We start from the raw sequence: 22,806 nt of genomic DNA, 5'->3' as shown, positions 1-22,806 counted from the left end.
AGGCTGATGTATGATGTCACAGCCTCTGTGTATTCATCCAGACAGTTGGTAGCAGTCCTGAACACATCCCAGTCAGTAGAGTCCAAACGTGCCTGGAGATCCTCCACAGCCTCACTGGTCCACTTCCTTGATGTCCTCACTACAGGTTTGTGTAAAAACAGATTCCTCCACCTTTAGCTTTGCCGGAGAGTTCTGTGTCTCCATCCGCTCTGTGGAGTTGGAAGCCTGCTAGCTGCAGCGCAGAGTCCGGTATTAATCCACACAGCCAAGTCTCCGTGAAGCACAAAACAGCAGATAAAGAAAGGTCCCTGTTTTTTCCCAACAGCAGTTGTAGTTCATCCAGTTTGTTGGACAGTGAACGCACATTTGAAAGAAATATCCACGCTGGCGAAGACACACAAGCGCACCGGCACGTTTTCCTCTCCTCCGGCGTTTCACTGCGCGAGCAAAGATGAGCACACCTTTGACCAGTATGTCCAAAATTTCCAATGTAGGGAGAAGAAAAGTCGGGAATAAATCCTCTGGTGATGTTACCCTGATGTTCATGAGCTCTTCTCTGGTGAAGGAGCTCCGGGTACCATTGCAAAAAACAGAATTAAAGTGCAAAACAAAACAAAGCGCACCAACACACCGAGGCAGCCGTCCGCGGCGCCATCTTGGATGATATCTTGGATGATATCTTGGACATCTATGACAGTTCTGTCATACTGCTTCAATTTAAGTACAAATATTGACTTCATAAACATTGTCTTTACTGGCATTTCATGCTGAAGTGCATCTTGTCTTCCCTCTGTGCTTTGTAAACTCAGAATTTCATCTTAAAAGCTGTAAACAGCTGCTGCTGCTGAATGTATTATCTACGTGGCTCTCCTCCAGTCGCTGTCAGTGGGTATAATTGGACATGAGCAGGTTCGACACCGTCTTCGTCATGTTCTTTGGATAAGCCAAACAATGTGTGTGTGTGTGAATGTTGCTTTAAGCGTGCATCTGCTTTCCCAGATGCTTTATCTGACCCAGTTATTTAGTGCCGAAATGTCACCTTGAAGTCTTGGACATACATTGCGTTTATATGAGCAGTGGAAAAGTACAAACTAGGAACATAGATTATTTAGTAAAATACAGAATATGAATTCATAATGTCTAAGAACAAAGCCAATTTTAACAAGTGGAGGTGGGGTGCACCTGGATGGGTCACTAGTCCATCAGAGATTATGTCATCAACACACTTCCCACCCTATTTTCATCTATTCAGAATAATATTTGTAATTTGTGTAAAAAAATTATGAGAACAGAGGATGAGTGTTAGTGACTAGCAACAATAAATCTCTCTTCTGTGGCTTTGTCTTTCCTTTTCTTAAACTTTAAACCTTAGTGAAAGAGTAATAATTTATATTCTGTCTTAGAATTAATAAAATAAGCTATAGCCTCTGTAAAGGAGCTGTAGTTTCACTACAACGACGAGTACACACAGCTCAGTGTGAGGGTCTTTATAAACTCCCCTGTTTTCCTTAACCTCATGGCATTTTTCATTAAGATTAAGCAAGAGTTTTAAGGAAATGACAAAGTGGTAATATATTTAGACACATGGATACACACATACAGATCGTGTGGTAAAATGTACTGAATCTGACAAAAAGTATGTTCAGCATTTGTAATGGATAATCTGTCTGTGGGTTCGCGGCGGCTAGCATACATAATGTTTTGTTCTCTTTTTTTTTTTATCTCAATGGGGCTTTTAATTGTTTTTTCCCTCTGTGGCACGACTTCCAGACCTGGCATAATCTATAAACTCAACACTTACCAATTGAAAAACATTCCCATTGTAAAACTAGGAGACAGATAGTAATAGGGAATACGATGAAGATGGGAGATGTGCTCTGTGTGCTTAAAGTGATGCAAAAACGGTTGTCTAGTAGAGATTAGTGGCAGCTTTGACCTGTGTTTCACAGTAACCTTTGTATATGCCATGAATCACTGCCACTCTAATGGCGCATTTCCACTAGCTCGGCACGGCTCGATACGGCTCGGTTTGGTTGTGTTTCCATTTACAACCGAGTATCACTTCGTGCCTCCTCGACGTGGGCGGGGTCGTCGTAACACGGCTGCGCGACCAGAACAACAACAACAACAACATATGAGGAGGATAGCATGGAGGACATCAAGCGATCGTGTTGCTGCTCACCCTGTGGCTTTTTGTCGCACAGAAGGCAAGAGAAGAGAGCCAGAGAAGACTCCTGGCCGCCAGACAAAACAGTATTGAAAAGTGACGACACTCATCGGCCAATCAGTGGAAGGCAGTCGGCTGACGTCACGTTTTAGTAACGCTTCGGCCCGCTTGGAACCAGGGCTGAGGTGATATGGAAAATCTACCCGGTTGCAGGTACTGCGTGCTAGTGGAAACACGCAATAGGAAAAGCGCCATAAGGTAATCACCTTATCTGAGTGCAAGATGCTTTTGTTTTCTGCTTTAGTAGGAGTGGGGGATCATCTTAACCTAATCAAAGCACGATCAAAGATGAGTAAGCACTGAGAGGATGCCACACTGCAGAGAGCTTCTGGACAATAGTCAGATGTTGCTTTATTTTTGCATCTTTCACCTGTAATATACTCTTTCACTGCTGACCAGAAACTATATTTAGTTTGGACAGTTGTTAGTTATTAGAGGTGAAAAGCCTCTTGATTTATCCAGACAATCTAGCTTTATAATGGTCAGCATCATTACTGATAACAAGGGTGAACACAGCAGCATCCCTGATCTGTCTGTGATGAGTGGAGTGATTAATAAATAATGTTTAATTGATGCTGGCTGCTCATCCTGTTTTAAGCAGATATATACATTTAACTAGAATTTCTAATGATGATGTCACGTCACATTACTGTACAGACTTCTGTGGTTAGCAGCAGTTGTATAGTGCACTCGTTGGTTAAACATGAAATGGAGGAATGAAGAGAAAATATTAAATGTCTTGCCTTCTTCCAGACTGCCTGCACATGTCTTGGCCAATGAGTAAAACTTTATCTTTTTGTCTTGGTGAAGAATGGGCCTGAAATGTAAGACCATATTTACCATACTGGCCTATATTTCATAGCTTGGAGACAGAGCAGTGTAGAGAGGAAATCATAGTTTGTACTCGTGATTGTACTTAGCCCAAGGCCTCTTCCTCTATTATCGACCACATGTGAATTAGCAGAGAAAATGGTCTGGAGCTCTGGGAGCACGGTGGAATCTTTTTCAGCAATGGCATCACCACGTTTACTCACAAGACTACATGTTGTATGAGCCTGTTACAACAACGCTTGATTTCAGTGTGCGGGATGTCGCTCAGTTAATTGAATTCTTCCTGTACAGGTGCAAAGTCTTTGTCTCAGCCTTCATCTCTAACAGCAAGAAACGCCAAGAAATGCAGATTCTTCCACATTTGCAGAAAACAGTTATTATGCTTTTTGTATCTTATACTCCTCTTTGTTGACACAGTAAATTGCTTTGTGGTAATCATAAAATGGTAAACAATATTATCCCATCACTTAAAGAGACATACAGTCGGTTTTCATCATGCTCAGTTGTCTGTTGTTGGATCATATTTTTTTGCATATCAATACATGTACTTATTGTATAATAGTGTTTTAAGTGTAAACATCTTTCCAGATGAAAAAATTCTATTTGCATCTTTTCTTCATCACAAAGACGCTTAAGCAGCTGCATGTGAGCGCCAGAGAGCTCTACAGCACAATCAGAAAGACAAAACTAACAGTTAGTGCATCCCCCATCATTATGTGCCTAAATTTAATTTGGAAAAGGAGACGGATGTAGACATATCTAATGTGAAGTTACTTCAAACATTAGTGGGTTATGATTTGATCAAACGTCATATTTTAACTAGATTTCCATGAGTCCTCGTTGCTCATCCAAAAGACGTAAATCTGCCAGAATAGAACATTATTAGTTAAACAATAGAACACAACAACACTTTAGCTGTCATGAAGGAAGAATGAATAGTTAAAAATGAAAATGGGAAAGACTAACAAAGAACAACTGACCCTTACCATGTGCAGCAAGCTTTAGCTGCTGAAGGATGAGCAGAGTCTGAGCTGTCTTAAAATGGCTAGCGAGACTTTGCAGGTAACAAAATTACCTTCTGAGTTGGAAGTGAGAAAAGTGAAATTGATTATCTTATGCTTAAACTATTTAGTATTCTGCTTTGTGATGACTGTAACGGCCTTGTGGGACTACATGCAGGGAAATGCTGAAGACCTTCAATCTTGTTTCAGTGTGAAGGCCATTTCTTAGTCACTGAGAAAATATGTGACAGCTCGTCAGCTGTCAGTAATGAATATCTCTGTTGTTTCAGGGCAGGATGATTCACATTTGTAATTGTATATAAGCAAATATTTTTCTTTTGTTTTACAAATGATTCATTTTCTTATCAAAAGTGACATACCATTGTTGGTAGTTTAAATGGCAATTACTTTGTATTTGCATCAATTATCAATTTTTAATACACAGAAAGAACCTTATTGAATGCAGTGCATACATGTCAGACTAAGGCTTACACTTGAACCTCAAGAAATTCTTTTCATTGTTAACTTTCAAAAAAACATCTAGAGGTTTCAAATAAAAGTTTTCTTTTAGGGATTTTTTTTTTACCTTTTTAAATGCCAAAGATAATAATTAGTACACAAAAGAAGAGGCGACTCAGGCCTCTCCAGGTCTGTTAGCACAGCTTTGAACCGGCCCAGATGAGATACAGTTTCACATGGACGCCGTTCACCCTCCCTCTGACCTGTGTTTCCTTGTCCTATCTCTCAGCCATCATCAATCCCAAGCAGGCCAAAGACAACAAGAGCTTCAACTTTGATTACTCCTACTGGTCGCACACCACGGTAACTCATTCTGTACCCCCTGTAGCTCTACCAAAACATGCTCACATATTTGCATTACAGTGCAATGTTTATGTTGTGTTGTTTGCCAGGTTTACATTAATGATCTCTGTCCACAGCCCGAGGATGTCAATTTTGCCTCTCAGATGCGAGTGTACAAAGACATTGGAGAGGAAATGTTGCTTCACGCCTTTGAAGGCTACAACGTCTGCATCTTTGCTTACGGTCAGACAGGCGCTGGCAAGTCCTACACAATGATGGGGAAACAGGATGTCAAGGATCAGCAAGGAATCATCCCACTGGTAGATTAATAGAATGGTTTCTTGACGAGTGTTGATTGTAAATTTAAAGAAAGGATTTCTTGCAATTTTGGAAATAATATTATTTTTTTCCTTCCAGTTGTGTGAAGATCTTTTCACAAAGATCAGTGATAATACAGACAACAGCATGTCTTATTCTGTAGAGGTAAGAGTGGGTAGCCTCTTCTATCTGCGTCTTCTGTTTGTACAGCAGATGTAAACTTGCCACTACTTATAAATGTTTAAGCGGAATATGTATTTAAACAGGTCAGCTACATGGAGATCTACTGTGAACGCGTGCGGGACTTGCTGAACCCCAAAAACAAAGGAAACCTTCGTGTGCGAGAGCATCCCCTGATGGGGCCTTATGTGGAGGACCTGTCCAAGCTAGCAGTCACCTCTTACAACGATATCCAGGACCTGATGGACTCTGGCAACAAGGCCAGGTTATGGAGCCATCCATTTATGCAGTCATATCATTGTCAAGTGTGTGAGAGTCATGGAAAAATTGAATAATATGACTAAGTAAAGGGAAGCCCCCATTATTTTCTATGTAGTTCATTCTTAATGATACTATTACGACATGAAATACTACTTTACCAACCTGTAAAACCTTTAGTTTTATGGCCTACCTCATAAACTAAGAATTTGGGTTTGGAGAAATAAAATTTAGTTTCATATTGAGTTTGATTCAGTGTCATTAGAGTTATAGACTTCTATTAAAAAACAAAAATCAAAATGTGGCATTTGCATACAATACATTCAGATTGTTACTGAAGCTCTTCGTATATCATATCATTAATTATATTTGACCTATTAAACCTCTTGAATGCTGTTTCATGAATGCGTTTGTTAGAAACATGGACTTGAAAACGTCTCTGTGAAACTGAAGCGGGGACATACGAACTGACGAAACACTGCTCTTTGTACAGGACTGTGGCTGCCACCAACATGAACGAGACAAGCAGTCGCTCGCATGCTGTATTTAACATCATATTCACTCAGAAACGCCACGATGCAGAGACTGACAACACCTCTGAAAAGGTAGCAGATGTTTCTCACATCCTAACTGAATTTATTTAACATTGAGCTGTTGCCTTTGCTTATTTAAATGTTGACCGATGACTGATATAAATCTTGATGTTAAGTGGAATTTAATGACTGCTTGAAGGTCATAATGATAATGTCATATTGTGAATGTTATAGAAATGAAACAAGTCTCTGGAATGAACATGAAGGCCTATAGATTTTTTGTCGGCAGCTCTTGTGATGGATTTTATTTATCGGCGTATTTATTTCTTGGACTGTTGCAGGTCAGCAAAATAAGTTTGGTGGATTTGGCTGGCAGCGAGAGGGCAGACTCTACTGGAGCCAAAGGAACCAGGCTTAAGGTTAATTTCCTTTCAGAAATTTAAAGTACAAATTTAAAATCACATTTACTTGCTTGAATGGGAAACAATTGCTACGGCTAAATCTATATTGAAGCAGTACATTTCTCTGTTTCCTTTGGTATCGTGCTGCTCATAACAGGAAGGAGCAAACATCAACAAATCTCTTACTACACTGGGAAAAGTCATCTCTGCTTTGGCAGAAGTGGTGTGTGTTAATATTTCTCTTTGTTATACTTACTAAGAATAAGTACATTTTGTGTAAATTAAACACTTTCATTCTGTTGTTTGTTTAATTTTAGGATTCTGGGCCAAACAAGGTAATTGTCAAAAAATTATTTTTTCCCCATTTACTATTTCCCTTATCTTTAAATGAACATATATGTAAACTTTAATTGTGCGTTTCTGTTTTACACAGAATAAAAAGAAGAAGAAAGTGGAAAGCTTCATCCCATATAGAGATTCGGTTTTGACTTGGCTACTGAGAGAAAATTTGGGTATTAATACTTTATTTGTTAAGAGGCTGTTGTTTAGTAATAATCCATGAATTTGCCACAACTTGAGCCCTAAGCAATCCAATCTATTTCTTTTCTGCATTGTGTCAGGGGGGAATTCTCGGACTGCAATGGTTGCTGCCCTGAGTGCAGCTGACATCAACTACGATGAGACCCTCAGTACACTCAGGTAGAGAGCACACAGCTCATCTTCTGCTACAGATTATCCTCCCACACAGCTGATGCACATGGCTTTGAAAGCCACTGGCACCAGTGAACCCAAGTGTTGCATAATGCACATTTTCCTGAGCGTTTTACATAATTTTCACACTTCAAACACCTTCATGAGTAGCAGCTGCACTATCAGGTGGCAGCGTCCTGGATGTGTGATGTCAGGGGAATTATACGTGTGTGTCTTGTCGTTTCCTCCCTCACTTGAGTGAGCATGCTCTGTCTTGCTTTTGTATCCTCAGGTACGCTGACCGAGCCAAACAGATTCGCTGCAATGCTGTCATCAACGAGGATCCCAACAACCGACTGGTGCGCGAGCTGAAGGAAGAAGTGTCTCGCCTGAAAGATCTCCTCTATGCCCAGGGCCTGGGTGACATAATTGAGAGTAAGGGACTGTTCTTTGTAGATCAAATACATTTTAATCCTTCACATTTTCTCTAAGCTAGTTAGCTCCCTTCACTACTCTCTTTCATCACATACATAGTTTCTGTTGAGATATGTTCTGAAAGAGCACAAAGCAAATTAAGGATCAGGGCAACAAAATAGTAACGAGAATGGAAACAAACAGATATGGTTGCTTTTAAGCCTCTACTTCTGTCTTCACGTTCATTTAGTCATGCAACAGCCTCTGGTTGTGCCCAGAGGTGGGTAGTAACGAGTTACATTTACTTCGTTACATTTACTTGAGTATCTTTTTGAAAAAATTATACTTCTAGGAGTAGTTTTAAAACACTATACTTTTTACTTTTACTTGAGTAGATTTGTGAAGAAGAAACTGTACTCTTACTCCGCTACATTAGGCTACAATGAGCTCGTTACTTTTCTTCTTACCTCTTTGGTATTCTACGCGTCGTTATTTTTATCCCCCTGCGTACGCCTCATTTTAATGTTTTATTTTGACAGAGAGAGAGATTTCCGCCAAAGGCTCTACCACGTGACTGTGTTTCACCAATCAAACGTAGCCGTGCAGTCTCGTCACGTGACCATACTCAATCTCAGCGGCGAGACGGGTTAGCTTTCAATTTACAGTCGTAGCTAACAAAAGACAAATAGACGAAAAATGTCAGAATCAACGGTCGGAAATGAAGACACAGACGAGGCCTCATACTGAAAGCATGTTTACCTTACAAACCAAAACCAACCAAAACAAACGGACATTTCAGCATTCAAAAACTCAACATCTAACTTGAGGAAACATGTAGCGGTAAGTTTCCTAAATTCGTTTTTTTTCCCCCATGGATAGATGAATGTTTGTTTTTTAGGTTACATATGGGTTGCCTATGTTTTAAACATTTCCTAAGTCTCTTATTTTTTTATTGAAGTACTTGAATTTACCTGCATTATTTTAATGTAAGCTATTTTGTAATTAATTAATTCATTTTAATTTATTTTATCAATCGGATGAACTCTAATTTGCCTAAAGATGATTATTTTGTATTTTTGTCTGTCTGATTGAATGCTTGTGTTAACAAATAAATCAGACGTTTCTCAACAGTAGTTCTTTCACCAAGCACTTTTTTACTCTTACTAATTATTTGGATGATTACTTTTTACTTTTACTTGAATCATATTATTCTGAAGTAACAGTACTTTTACTTGAGTACAATTTTTTGGCTACTCTACCCACCTCTGGTTGTGCCACATTTTCTCTCAGGTTAATCTGAAAAAGCAAAGACAGTATGACCCAGCTGCTCTCTGAAGCTGACTGGTCACAATTATAGGAATCAAACAGCCCTGGTCAAAGATCCATTCATAGCAGGAAATGATTACAACAGGATCCAACTTTTGTTCCAAAGGTGTACCTTTGCACAAGATTAAACTGTTTCATATTTGATCTGAAAACACATTTGAAATTAATCAGAGTAATGTACTTTTTTTAATGACGTTGTGGGTGAAACCATGAACAGTTAATTTGCCAGAGAAAGATATGATCATAATCAGAATTTCAGGACTATATGTATCATATTCTGAGAGCATATTATTTTGACTGCTGTGCTTAATCTTCTCACAAAATGACAAGTCAACTTTTAAATTCACAAACATGTTATCTAAAAGTGTTGTGCCATTTCTTCTCTATCCTTCTCTCTGTCACTCTTTGTCTTCTCTCCTCCCAGCATATCGAGCAACTGGCGCTGATATAGAGGGTTTGAAATGTGTGTTTTCTGGTTATTGCTTTTGCTCTGCCGCTTGATATCATGGGTGCTTGCTGTAGCTTGTCAGTGTTCTCTGCAGCACTACCATACAATTATGGCTGCGGCTACACGAAAACGTTTTTCACTGTAAACGATACTTTTTCTTATCGTTTCGCTGTCGCGGCCACACGGAGCCGGCGTTCCCACTACCCCAAAACGATAGTTTTTGAGAATGGGTTCCAGAGTGGGAAAGTTTGAAAACGAGGTTGTTTCGTTTCCATTATTACAGCGAAAACGTTTTTGCGTCAGTCAAACGTTGACGCTGTGAGACTTCTCTATTGTCTCACAGCGTGGCGTGACACAGTGGCGTGTGTACTGCATCGTTTCATCGTTTTCATCCGTTTTCGTCTGGACCTGAGTCTTTACAGCAGCGTTGCTGTGTGGTTGCAAGAATTTTCGTACCCGTTTTAAAAAAAAACCTTGTTTCGTTTCCGTGTAGCCGTAGCCTATGTGTTGACCAGACTGATTTTTTTTTTTTTTTTAATGACAGCAAAGTAGCCCGTTTTAATATGAATAGCATGTGTTTAATGTCAGTTCAAGCCTTGTCTCTCTGGCTTTTTTTATAAATTTACTTATGGGACTTGTAATATGTAATGGTGCTGTAGAGATAAGTTTGGCTTCATAGATGTGGCATTAAAGGGACAGAGCTTAATTTCTCATGAATCATCAAAGCAGAGCAATACGGTATGGAAACATATGTACCACAATGATAAAGATACAGATCATCCCAGTCATTCATTTCCCTGCTGTCGAAGCGACAGCTTCCCATTCCCCTGGTAGCGTATGTCTGGCTTTATTTTCTTCAGTTGGCAACTGATGGCAAAGCAATGAATATGATGTAGTTCCATTGAGAGTGAGCAACGTCATTTGTGTAATACTGGATCTTTAAAGTTGTCATCTCATTTTATGCCATGACTTTTTACACTGTTTACATAATACACAACTTTAGCGATATTATGTGATCCTTCTTGGCAGGCTAATGGCTCTCCAGATGGATGGGTGTGATAAACTTGCCAACATGTTGCTTTCTGTTGACATAGCAACAGATGCATAGTCGATGTTCTTCATGCTGTATAATTTATGAGCACAACAAAGCCACTAAAGACACTAAACTAAACAGCTCAAACAATATGAAAACTATTTTGTGTATTGTTTGAATATATAGAAAATTACAAATAAAACATTTCCAATAACAACCACAGGGGCATGTAAAAAAACTTCCCAAACTTGTGTGTGAGTTTCTGCCAGGTTAGGTTGGTTGGTCTCACAATCCTTCAAGACTTAATCGTACTTTACATTCCTTCTTTTGAGATATACTCCCCTTATATCTGCAGGGAGGTTGCCATCTTTATATGGGTGAGAAATCCTGTCATTGAAAATAAACAGGAAAATTAACTAAACCTGGAAATGTTCTGTTCCCACACCGAGCAGGTGAGACTGAATGCTGAACATGTAAACACAGCTCTCACTCTTAGTGTACAAGGACTCAACAGCATGCAGAAGTGGCCCTGGTACACCATACCTCTGAAGTACCTTGCTGAGAATTCCTTGGGTAGCCAGGACCCATTTCTACCACAAAACCACAAAACACTTACAGGCCGGATTAGCAAAGTGTCGGGTTCCTTGATAATCTGTGGGAAAGCAAAAAGCTCTATACTGTACCCCAGACTCTGATGAAACCTGCATTGTTCCTCCTTTATCTGAGGCTGGACTATCGGTCTAAACAACCCCCCAGTATGCTGGTATAACATATACTGGGAGGCTGGGGAGGGTGATACCCTAAAAGGTGACACTCACCATTTCTCTTTGCTGAAAAGAGTTTGGATGGTGCCTGTCTTTCCCCTCCTGTGCTGCTGAGCCATTTTCATAGATAATTAGTAGCCAGCAGATAGAACTTCAAACATCTCCCAAGCCACAGATCTTGCTGCAATAACAACAGATTCAACAATCTTTTTTGCAGAGAGTCTATAACTCCCCAGGCTAACCAGGCCCCCTCTTTTACCTGGCAGCCTTCCTCATCTCTACTGGCCACCAGTGAGTCCTTGGGTTGCTGCCATCACAGGCACCAACAACCTCTACGGGTATCTATGGGCTCTATCTTCCCTACCTCCTCTGTAATATGAGCAAAGCTGTCTCTGAGGTAGAAATTTAAGTCACTTTGGACTGAGTCCTCCATCACCTTTTCCCAACAGACACTGAATACTTGATTAGGTCTTCTAGTTCCGTTCAGCAGATTAACTCGCCATTAACTACCATTTTTTTCTGGACAGGGCAGGGACTTTTCTATTCCTTTTTATATATTGAGGTTTAATGAATCATGTTTGTCCAGATATTCACCCTTGAAGGAACATTTAAATCCTGACCACACTAACTCATCTGCCATGAGAATGACCAGATCTAAGAAGGTGTTTTCTAATGTATTCAGCAGAAAATATGACCTTACTGTAAATGAGTTACGACCATATGTCTCTGCGCAGAATACCTATATATTTGGTTTTCCATAACGGATTACTTTGGTTTTTTTTCTTAAAGATGCTTGAGAGGGAAATGTAGGACAAAAAACATTCTTGTAACAATCAAGAAAATCTATCTGAATACATTGAGATGGGATACATTTTCTTGTTTTTGAATAATTCTGCATATGATGCTCTGCTTGACGTTTTGTGTAGTAGACACATTTTCTTTGAGCCTTGATGTGGCTGGATGGCCCCTTGGTTGCATCATTTAAGTTGATCTTTTCTGCACTGCTTTCTGCTGGTGCTGCCATCGCTTTTGTACAAGTCGTTCAAATTTCTCTCTGTCAGTTAGTTGTGTTTGAAGCCACATATCTTTATTCTCCCCTCTCTTCTTGTCCTTTTCTTTCTGCATTTCTTTGTTCTTTTGCTTTCTATTATTGATTACCCCAACCCCATTCCGGTCCACTCCCCATGCCTCGTCCCACCCTGACAGACATGTCCGATTACAAGAACAATAACAATAAAGGCCAAGATGTGAATCAAAGGGATGATCTCTCCACAGTGACCAATGCCATGACGGGGATGAGTCCCTCTCCATCCCTCTCAGCTTTGTCCAGCCGTGCCGGCTCTATTGCCAGTCTACATGACCGCATCATGTTCAGTCCAGGCAGCGAGGAGGCTATTGAGAGGCTGAAGGTAAGCACTGAATAACATGCAGCCAGTTTAAAAACTCAAAATTAAACCTTAAGCAAACCTTGGGAAAGTTGCATGTAGTTTGATTACATGCAAATAAATCTTATTTTCCATAACAAACCATTTGGCAGTATGTGATTTCTTTTTTTTTTCTGATTACTGACAAATCAAATTATATGAATATGACCAAACTGGCCTCTTAAAAGTGTTTTACTTTCTGAACCTCATGTTCACAACATTTATTCTAACTTATGATATACAGTAAATCCCTAAGATGAAGTTTAAGGTCAGCACCCTAAACCCCTAAAATGAAGTTTATCTTAAGGAAAGAACACGTCACCCAGTGCAATTGTGTGCCTATTAGGATTTTTTTTTTTTTTTTTAATTATGTTGAGACAATATTGTTCTATGTTGAAGGAAAAATGCAGGCAATACTTGTTAGTAGATCAATTCATTGTTAGTTTTGCACAATTTTGTTTGCAGATTTGTTGGCAGAAAGAAAAAATATCGAACTTATTTACCAGACTTTGTGATTGGATGCTATTACTACTTTATTTTCAAATAACAGGAAACAGAGAAAATCATTGCTGAACTTAACGAGACTTGGGAAGAGAAGCTTCGCAGAACAGAGGCCATTAGAATGGAAAGGTAAGATTTTGCTTTATTTTAGTTTCCATCCTCTGTAATAGTTTTGACCAATGCAGAGTCACAGAGGGGGTCTGTCCCAGCTGACATTTGATTAGGGCCGGGGTCTGCAGAATAATAATATGTATCAGTGTTTGGCTTAGAGTTTATGAAGGAAGGAAAAAAGAACAACCTTATCATTAAAACTGTTACTTATACTTCAGGCATCTTGATATACAAATAAAAATACTCTGGGTGTACTGAGTCTGATATTCTACCACAGAGAGGCCCTGCTGGCAGAAATGGGTGTGGCAATGCGAGAAGACGGTGGCACTGTTGGTGTGTTCTCTCCTAAGAAGGTAAAAAATTAAATATTTCATACTATATGTCTCCAAACTTCCTTTGATTTAATGCTTTTCATGTAGATTAATCACTGAATGCCTACTTATTTACCCCGAAGCCCTCTGATAGCCCCAGAAAGCCCCAGCCTGTGTTTATCGACACAGTTGGGCTGTTTTCACCCAATGAGGTTTGTTGCTCTGAAGTGTTTAAAGCTATGTCCTGAGTGCTTTGTAGTTTTCTTCAACAGGAGCCTTACCTTGCTAGATCAGAACTGTGTTTCTCTCTTTCATCAAGCATTATCCTAAATCTACTTAATTACGCACTTTGAGCACTTCGTCTCTGCAGCTGTGGCAGCAATGGGTGTAAACATGGGGACAATATAATAGTTGTGCTCCATTTCAGTCATTTACAGCTGTTTGCCTGCAGAGTACATTAAACAATTATGCTGGGAAGCTGTGGGGAGTTAATTTTATTGCATGTTTTTAACTATTACTGATAGTTTCTTACAGAGAGTGTGTTTTTTTTTTTTTTTTTAAATCCATTCCATATGTTAGATTGTAAATAACATATGGATACTAAATGATTTACTGTGTGTATCGTACTCACCAAATGTTGACAGTTAGTAAATTATTCTTTATTCTATGTCAGACACCTCATTTGGTGAATCTCAACGAGGACCCCCTGATGTCTGAGTGCCTGCTGTACTACATTAAAGACGGAATCACCAGGTCAGACACTGACTGTTTACAATTTAATAGTAGGGAAATACAAATTTAAATGTTAAGTTGAATGAAATAAAGAAAGAAGGTATATAAACTGCACTGAAGAGCTGTTACCTTTTATGTTTCTTAGGGTTGGTCGTTTAGATGCCAGCAGTCGTCAGGATATAGTCCTCAGTGGTCACTTCATTAAGGATGAGCATTGCACCTTTACTAGTTCTTCTGGTCAAGTGGGAGAAAGTGAGCAGATTTTACTTGATTCCACAGACTTGTAGCTGTGTATATAATAGAGTTTTTATTGCTGTGATTTTAAGCTCTTCATTTCCCCCAAGCAGCAGTTGTCCTCGAGCCCTGTGAGGGAGCTGAGACTTATGTCAATGGAAAGAGAGTGACAGAACCCACTGTTCTGAAATCAGGTTAGAATGCCATGTCATATTTTAGTGTCTCTGCATTATATCTTTCCTTCTGTATTATACCTAATAGAGACATCGATGTGCACATCATGAAAATATTTAATTAAACGGATTCTGATTTGTGGTACCTTTGCAGGAAATCGCATCATCCTGGGAAAAAGCCATGTGTTCCGCTTCAACCACCCTGAGCAAGCCAGGGCTGAGAGAGAGAGGACGCCCTGTGCCGAAACCCCTGCTGAGCCTGTTGACTGGGCCTTTGCTCAGAGGGAGTTGTTGGAGAAACAGGGCATTGACATGAAACAAGAAATGGAACAGAGGTACAGAACATAACAGATAATAAAGCTTGTTAGAAATTATATAAAACTTTGACACTTGCAAAAAAAAAAAATCTTTCACCTGCTCACCTGTGTTTATGACTTCAGGTTGCAGGAGTTGGAGGATCAGTATCGCAAAGAAAGAGAAGAGGCCAACAACCTTCTGGAGCAACAAAGACTGGTACTGAGCACTCATAACACAAAGTCTTGCTTAGAATGCTGTGAACATGAATCATTCAAGCTACAGAAAATCCAATATAGATAGAATGAGTGAATAGAATATATTTGATTTTTCAGGTACAGTATATATTTTATACCTCAGTGATGATTAGACATATATTTTTATATAAAAAGAATCAGTTATAAAAGTTGCTGAAAATATCATATATGAAAGTTATGTTATTTTGTATTGTCTTTGTTTGTTCCTCTACACGATTTGTTGTAAACAAAATGTTTTTTTATGCTTAACATACAAGACAGTACTTTATGTCCTTCATTTCATTGACTTTCATCTCACCAGATAGTTTACCCACTGACATAATAGTGAAGGCATTTTTATGTAATGAACCGATTTTTTTCAACTCAATGAATTATTGTTTAGGATTATGAGAGCAGGCTTGAGGCTCTGCAGAAACAAGTCGACCGTTATTACCCAGAAACCACTGAAGAAGAGGAGGAACCAGAAGAGGAAGGTAGAGACTGGACAAGTAAACTTTTCACATATTGGTCATTAATGTGTTTTGGCCACATGAGGATCTTTTGTCATTTTGCCCAACAGTACAATGGACAGAGAGAGAAAGAGAGCTGGCTGTGTGGAGCTTCCGGAAATGGAGGTGCTACCAGTTTACGTCTCTGCGAGACCTGTTATGGGGAAACGCCATCTTCCTTAAGGAGGCCAATGCCATCAGTGTTGAACTCAAAAAGAAGGTCCAACATGCTCTTGTCATTCATACCACATCAGTGTATGTAAAAAAAATCTACAGATCCGCCACCAAACTGATACGTTGTGTCGCCTGCAGGTCCAGTTCCAGTTTGTGTTGCTGACGGACACTTTGTACTCCCCATTACCTCCTGACCTGTTGCCCCCAGAGGCATCTAAAGACAGAGAAAAGCGACATTTTCCTCGCACCATTGTGGCCGTGGAGGTGCAAGATCAGAAGAATGGAGCCACTCACTATTGGACATTAGAGAAACTAAGGTAGCTGAACAAATATGAAGTTTACTTAACAAAATCTTACTTATCTGAGGCCAATACAGTATTTTTCCAATATACTTTATTGGAATATAATATTTAGTCAGTTTATTATTTTAAAAACATCTTTAAATAATTGCACATCCAAATAAAAATGTTTGCTAGCATTTGATATGGAGTTATAATAAAGAGTCATTCAGCATCTCTCAATTGAAGATCTAACAAAAAGAATGCAGTTTATGCATTAAATCCATATGGTGTATGTCCTTTGTCAAATGTTTTAATGGGACTGTTGTTGCCACTTTTTGCAGGCAGAGGCTTGATCTCATGCGAGAGATGTATGACCGTGCTGCTGATGTGCCCAACAATACCACCGAGGAATGTGAAAATGTGATGACAGGAGGCGACCCCTTTTATGATCGCTTCCCTTGGTTCCGCCTGGTTGGCAGGTAAATACTGAACACCGTTGGTTCAATACAGCAGGAGTAGAAAAGGAAAATATTCCTCCTTAAATCATGCTAAGGTCAACAAACCCAGAGGCTGTTGGATATAACTGCCATATACACCACAGTGATGGAGACACCCTAATGAATTTATTTGCGCCTGCCTTCATTCAGTCTGGTGTCTGAGTGGACCACTTTCATCAAATCGTATGTTTCAGTTGTTCGAATGTATTACGAGGCATCATTTATCAATGCAAGGACAAATTTTGATTGTAGAACATGCCAGTTGATAACGGGCCTATTTTCTTTAATAGGAAATTCTGCAGTGGAACATTTGAGAATGACATCTCCTCTGTCCTCCTACTCACAGCCTGCTGTGCTTTCTCTGCCTCTTTGGCACACCATGTCCCAGTCTCCGTCCCTCTATCCCTTTTGCAGATGAATTCTTCTCAATCACACACTCCTGTTATGTAATACTTTGCATATCAACCTGTTAATCTCATAAACTCTTGCACCGCATTTATTGAAAACTGGAGTTGATGTTTGATGTGGCAGTTTTACTTCAAGGTTTTAATTACAAGTAGTATTTAGTACCAGTACGTATCAGTACTCATGTTCTCAAGAAGCATGTTTACATGATTTAAAAAAAAAAAAAAGAATGATCGTGTTAGTTTAACCAAAACAGTACTTTTAAAATACATGTAAACACATCAGTCTAATGTTTCTTTGTTTTTCTGACACTAAATGTGTTAAGCGCCTTCCTCTCAGAACAACAACACCGCCATTTTTGAAAGAGTTTACTGTGTGTGAACATTTGGTCAAAATTACTTGCATTTCAAAATCAATAAGCTCCAACTCCAACAACAGTCTGTCTCTCTCGCTCGCCATCGTTCACTGTGAGGAGTGGAACGGAGCTGGAAGGTAAACAATCAATCAACAACTTTCACGATAGACGTCGCAAGATTGGGTCGTTTAACGTAGCGATGCCTAGTAATCGGGAGGTGAATTGCCTTGCGTATCCGACAGCCCAACGGAGAACTTCGAAAGGACGGAGAGCATCTCCGTGACTACGGAGACGGATTGACGGATAGCGACGGAGAAGCATACTTAGGCCTTTAGAGTGAAATTGTAACTGAAAATTAGCCCTTTAAGATTATCTGTCAACTTGCGATTGCTTCAAGCATTCCAGACTGCCGCTCTGCTCTAATAAAATCCTGATTTTTATCATTGCATCGACATCTTACAAAATCACCTTTCAAGTAATTTAATGACATCTGTGCTTTGAATTTGGCTATACTTGCATGCATGATGATCCTCCACAGAGAAAGTTAGATGTGACAGTACGTTTTGAACTTTTACTGAAACAGTCTATAGCGTCGCAGCGTCGTACATACTACGGGCAACAAATCAAATTTGCTCCTGTACATGTATACTGGGACACGTCCTGTTTAATGTCACAGTCAAGCTGTAACTGTAGCTCAGCTCAACTGTGCATATCAGAATCATTCAGTTTTATTGCCAAGCAGGTTTTCACATACAAGGAACTTGTTTTGGTGATTAGTGCGAATAATAATAGAGAAAACGAATTGATGAATAAACCAGACACTCGAAAATAAATAGTTTCAAACTAAAATAAGGTAAGAATAAGTAATTTAAGTAATGTAATAAGTAATTTACAGGGATTTACATGAAATAATGAGTAATAATAATGATAATAATAATGAGTATTTACACTGTGCAAAGTAATGGCAATGTAACCATTGTGACTGATGGCGGACTGCTGATTTTACTGTGTTATTGAAACAAGCAGTCACTCATTTTATGATTTAATTAGGAGAGAGAAATTTCCACTTTCTGATGAAGTGTTTAGAGGAATAAACCTTTATTTGCATGTCAATGACGCCTTCGGGCCTTTATAGGTTAACCTTCTTTTATTGAATCCGTTTTTTTTATTAGAGGAAATACTGTAATGAATATGTTATCAAATTCACTGCACTGTATCTGCCTCCTTCTATAGTTGGAAGTGGCTGCCTTCTTTGGAATTTAATTTCTGTGCTACATTATGTTTTTACCTGTAGGTGCTTCTGTGGTCCACCATTCTACTAATGGTCTTACACGTTGAAATATCTCCTCTTGTCGCATAGGCAGTACCTCTCTTACCTTTTACATTTCGCCGCAGTTGAAGTTAACTTTTGGTTCAAAGGAAGGGAGGTTTTGTCCCGTGGTCCAGTCCATACGTTTCTCTACCACCTCGTTTGTGTGAACAAGTTTGTCCCCTAACTGTACTAACCTAGTTCCCATGTTTCTGGCTGCACCAGAAACCCCATTTTCAACACATGCATGAGCGAACGCATGAGTGACCCTACCCCATCCCCGACCCTTTCCAACTCTGAGATTACTGAGCTGGCTGACTCGCAGAGGGAGGGTCGAGGGGAGGATGAGTTGGAGGACCTGGATGATGATATCTTTTTGGACGACCCGTCCTCGGAGCTCGGGGGAGAGGATGATGATGATGATGATGATGATGATGATGATGATGATGATGATGAGGGAGAGCTCTGCCGAGGCTCCAGGGAAGGCCAGGATCCCTTTTACGACCGCTCTCCATTATTCAGTGTAGTGGGAAGGTTGGTGAGGTTTCAGGAGCATGCTGGTTGAGGAAACTAGCTCTTTCACGCTGAGACGCAGGGTCTGTTTCCCATAACAAACATCACTAGAGATGAAAATACAGTTCACAAAACAGACAGTATTTTCTGAGTATGTTTTGGAATGGGTACACATTTATACACATTAATTTTTTTTTCTTTCTTATTTGACAACCTTATATCTTCTGTCCAAAGTAGCTATCATTTTGGCTTGCAGATATTTTCCATTTTACTCTCCAGCTCGCACAGAAAGGCTAAAGATGTAATGTGAATATGGAGCCAACGCATTTCAGTGTTATACTTTAAGTGGAGATTTTAAAGTCCACTTTACATAAAACTTTTTGAATTTGGAATTTTGTTCATGTGAAATCAGTCACTTCCGTTTCTTGACTTTATTGTCATTATCACTAGCCCCTTTCACACTGCCGAATAACCCGCGTTTAATTCGCGAATTTAGCGTGTCCGCTGTTGTGTTCACACTGCCGACCCGGGCTGCCGCGTCAACTCGACTCGCCTTTCGACCCGCGTCGGACCCTAGTCTTTTTGCCGAGCCGAGTTTGATGTGAACGCAATCGACGCGGGTCGGACATGGGCGTGACGTGAGGAGTTTAAAAGACAGAATGGACAGCTGATTCAGAACAACAGCGACAGGTGAGGACAAGTTTCACTCTGTTTTAGCCTACATCAAGTTCGAGACATTTTTGAAGATGGCCAACTGGGGAGACAAGGAGGTCCGCGAGCTCCTCAGCCTCCGAGCAGAGGACGTTATTTACCGCCACATGTCGGGGACGGTGAAGGATGGACCTCTGCTGGAAGGGCTGGCGAGAAAGATGGGAGAGCGCGGTTTCCCACGCAGCAAGATGCACCGTAAAGTAACATCTCCATGAACTGCATATACAATTGCAAAAACAAGTTCTCAAGGTGTCCCGCCATCGTTTGTTTGAAAATTTTGATGCAGACAGGTGTATTTCACCCTACCTCCGACGCATGGCTTGTGCCTTCGTCATTGTACACGCCCAGCATTTTATGTGTTTCGTGTGACGCTCTGCCACTAGGCAACGGCCCCTGAACTCGGCTTCAGGCGACACGGGTCACCAACACGCCAAGCGTTCACATTGCTCGACGCGGGTCGAAGGTGCAATTTGGACCCGCTAAGGTAGCGGGTCGCAGTGTGAAAGGGGCTTTTGAAAAACAAGGACTAGACATCAGAAGGTCATCAGTATTTCAGTCACAAATGTCCCCCACATTGCTGCAGATTCTTTTTCATTACTGAATGAACACTGGAGTAGACATTTCAGGGCTTTAAATTTTGTATTTTGTTTTTAATCTCATCTGAATTAGATGCTTGTTTTACTTTGCTTTGTTGCTGTTTTTGATATAGTAACTAAATGCTTCTCACTTACTTCTACCAACAAGTTCTTAAAGTCAGCTCAAGGTGGGTCAGTTCATGCCGTTTGCTTCTGCTGGAATCAAAAAAATGTTGATTCCAAACAGCTGCTTGAAGTGTGTGTCTCACATACAAGTGAATAAATACAAAGCCGAGGCTTGATTTTTTTTTTTTTTTTTTTTTTTTTTTTTTTTTTTTTTTTTTTGGGAGGGGTTTTTGTTAAGAAAAAAAACTATTCACATTCACTTGCTAAAGCACTGACATATCTCATGGACTCTATTGAGATCTGATTTGCATAACATGGGGACCCACAGTGAAATGTTCTCACCATACTGTGTAACCGAAATAAGTTTGAAGGAGTCTGGAATTTATTCATTTGAACTAGCAAAGTGTTATTCAAGGCAGACTCAAAATCTCAAGATGAAAGAGCTGGTTTCTACTGCAGCTGTCTCTTTTAGGCATGCCAGAGCACAAATCTTTTCATTTTGACTTTTTTTGTCAATTTTACTTGAATACATCTGATGAATAAGTGATCCCCCTGTTTTGTACAATTTACCATTTTGATCCACTAGGTGCGCTTTGATTTTTGATGTCATTCGTTGGTTTTTGGTGTAGCATACTATATATTTAGCTGCTGGCAGTTTTTTATTCAAGCTGAGCCATGTTCCGTATGATGATTTCTGTTCCATTTGCTTTTGATTCCTTTGAGTCGACAAGTTGAAAGCATTTTTGTTCACCTTTTATGTCCTGAGCATGCCTTATTTGCACCTCACCAATCTTGTCATAAGTCTCCCCCTCTTTTACACCTCCACCCTTAAATGTCTACCCCTTCAGGCACGTTGAAAATGTGGTCTTTGACTACAAGATCAAGCATTGTTAAAAGCAAGACAGCAGAAATCCATGAAAGAGAAACATTTCTAATGTGGTTGTTCCTTCATTTCTATTCTCAAGAAAAATATGGTCTTTAACAGCCCCTGTAGTATTCTCAAATGTAATGTAAATATGAAGTGCCTCAGTTGCTCAATCTGGCTCTATTAAAATAGTGTAGTGTTTACATTGATAGTGTTATCCCATTGAGACACATTAGTGATGCAGGAGAACGTAATCATTATATTGGTCAGACAGAAAACATCTGCTAGTTTCTAATATTTTTATATGATTTAAAGAAATTAAATTTGACCCGTATACACATGCTCCTCAGCCTCACCAAGGCTTCATCAGTAAAATGCAAAAGTCTAGGGATATTGCATGCGATCCATAATTGTCTTGGCTATATATAATCTATGGATGGTGAGGAAAAGCCCCTATAAAGCAGTAGTAAAGGGCAGCCATGGCCATCGCAAGAGCAGTCCCAGCTTCTGTTTGGTTGCTTTGCAGCTCTGTGTTCTGTTGTCCAGTGAAAAATGTATCAAGTGTGAACCACATCCTCGGCTTGTTTGTTCGTAATGTTTTGTTTTTCTTCTGTTATTTTCTTCTCCCTGTACAGGGCATTTGTTTATCTGAGTAACCTGCTCTACCCGGTACCTCTTGTCCACCGCGTGGCAATTGTTAGTGAGAAGGGAGAGGTGAAAGGCTTCCTCCGAGTTGCAGTACAAGCCATATCAGGTAAGGCTTAGATCCTCAGCCTCGCCCTTGTTTAGCTCAAATGACATCAAGCAGTTGCCAAGGCAGGCTGGATGTGACTTCTGGAGGGAGTGAAGTGAAGGTGCTTTGTGTTTCCCTCCAGCCGATGAGGAAGCTCCGGATTACGGCTCAGGAGTGAGACAGTCAGGCACTGCCAAAATCTCATTTGAGGATCAGCAATATGAAAAGGTTGGAAAAAAAATCACACCAAAGTTCATTTATGACATGATAAGGTTAAAGTTCATATATGTATGTACTCACCAGCCGGTTATGGACCTTTCATTTTCAGTTCCAGTCAGAGTCGTGCTCCGTTGGACTGTCCCGCACAGGGATTTCACAGGAAGAGCTTCGTATTGTGGAGGGAGAGGGGCAAAATGCAGAAATGGGACCATCGGCTGATGAGGTCAACAACAATACATGTGCGGGTAACTGTTTTTTATTAGTGAATGGAACCGTGTGTCTGTGTGGGTGTA

At 40.0% G+C, this 22,806-nt stretch overlaps 1 protein-coding gene across 23 annotated transcripts in view; it reads left to right on the top strand.

Moving 5' to 3' along the window:
• The window catches only part of kif1aa (kinesin family member 1Aa), a 48,486-nt gene that overhangs the window by 13,060 nt on the left and 12,620 nt on the right, over positions 1 to 22,806 (top strand). For 6 of the 23 annotated variants that reach the window (XM_075484871.1, XM_075484870.1, XM_075484868.1 and 3 more), the window contains exons 3-30: positions 4,808 to 4,881; positions 4,998 to 5,180; positions 5,278 to 5,343; positions 5,445 to 5,623; positions 6,110 to 6,221; positions 6,491 to 6,568; positions 6,708 to 6,773; positions 6,868 to 6,885; positions 6,984 to 7,062; positions 7,171 to 7,249; positions 7,533 to 7,675; positions 9,405 to 9,443; positions 12,432 to 12,634; positions 13,200 to 13,279; positions 13,539 to 13,614; positions 14,246 to 14,325; positions 14,450 to 14,556; positions 14,652 to 14,732; positions 14,866 to 15,046; positions 15,152 to 15,224; positions 15,645 to 15,735; positions 15,822 to 15,970; positions 16,063 to 16,241; positions 16,547 to 16,684; positions 18,997 to 19,305; positions 22,197 to 22,315; positions 22,437 to 22,522; positions 22,623 to 22,758. In XM_075484871.1, the coding sequence (XP_075340986.1) occupies positions 4,808 to 4,881; positions 4,998 to 5,180; positions 5,278 to 5,343; positions 5,445 to 5,623; positions 6,110 to 6,221; positions 6,491 to 6,568; positions 6,708 to 6,773; positions 6,868 to 6,885; positions 6,984 to 7,062; positions 7,171 to 7,249; positions 7,533 to 7,675; positions 9,405 to 9,443; positions 12,432 to 12,634; positions 13,200 to 13,279; positions 13,539 to 13,614; positions 14,246 to 14,325; positions 14,450 to 14,556; positions 14,652 to 14,732; positions 14,866 to 15,046; positions 15,152 to 15,224; positions 15,645 to 15,735; positions 15,822 to 15,970; positions 16,063 to 16,241; positions 16,547 to 16,684; positions 18,997 to 19,305; positions 22,197 to 22,315; positions 22,437 to 22,522; positions 22,623 to 22,758 (3,204 nt within the window). The remainder of the gene's footprint in view (positions 1 to 4,807; positions 4,882 to 4,997; positions 5,181 to 5,277; positions 5,344 to 5,444; positions 5,624 to 6,109; positions 6,222 to 6,490; positions 6,569 to 6,707; positions 6,774 to 6,867; positions 6,886 to 6,983; positions 7,063 to 7,170; positions 7,250 to 7,532; positions 7,676 to 9,404; positions 9,444 to 12,431; positions 12,635 to 13,199; positions 13,280 to 13,538; positions 13,615 to 14,245; positions 14,326 to 14,449; positions 14,557 to 14,651; positions 14,733 to 14,865; positions 15,047 to 15,151; positions 15,225 to 15,644; positions 15,736 to 15,821; positions 15,971 to 16,062; positions 16,242 to 16,546; positions 16,685 to 18,996; positions 19,306 to 22,196; positions 22,316 to 22,436; positions 22,523 to 22,622; positions 22,759 to 22,806) is intronic. The other 17 variants (XM_075484876.1, XM_075484875.1, XM_075484874.1 and 14 more) reach the window with 7 other exon arrangements.

Source organism: Odontesthes bonariensis, chromosome 15 (assembly GCF_027942865.1).
Source record: "Odontesthes bonariensis isolate fOdoBon6 chromosome 15, fOdoBon6.hap1, whole genome shotgun sequence".
Lineage (NCBI taxonomy): Eukaryota > Metazoa > Chordata > Actinopteri > Atheriniformes > Atherinopsidae > Odontesthes > Odontesthes bonariensis.
Note: the sequence above shows the minus strand (reverse complement) of the source record. Positions and strands in the feature narration are given on the sequence as shown.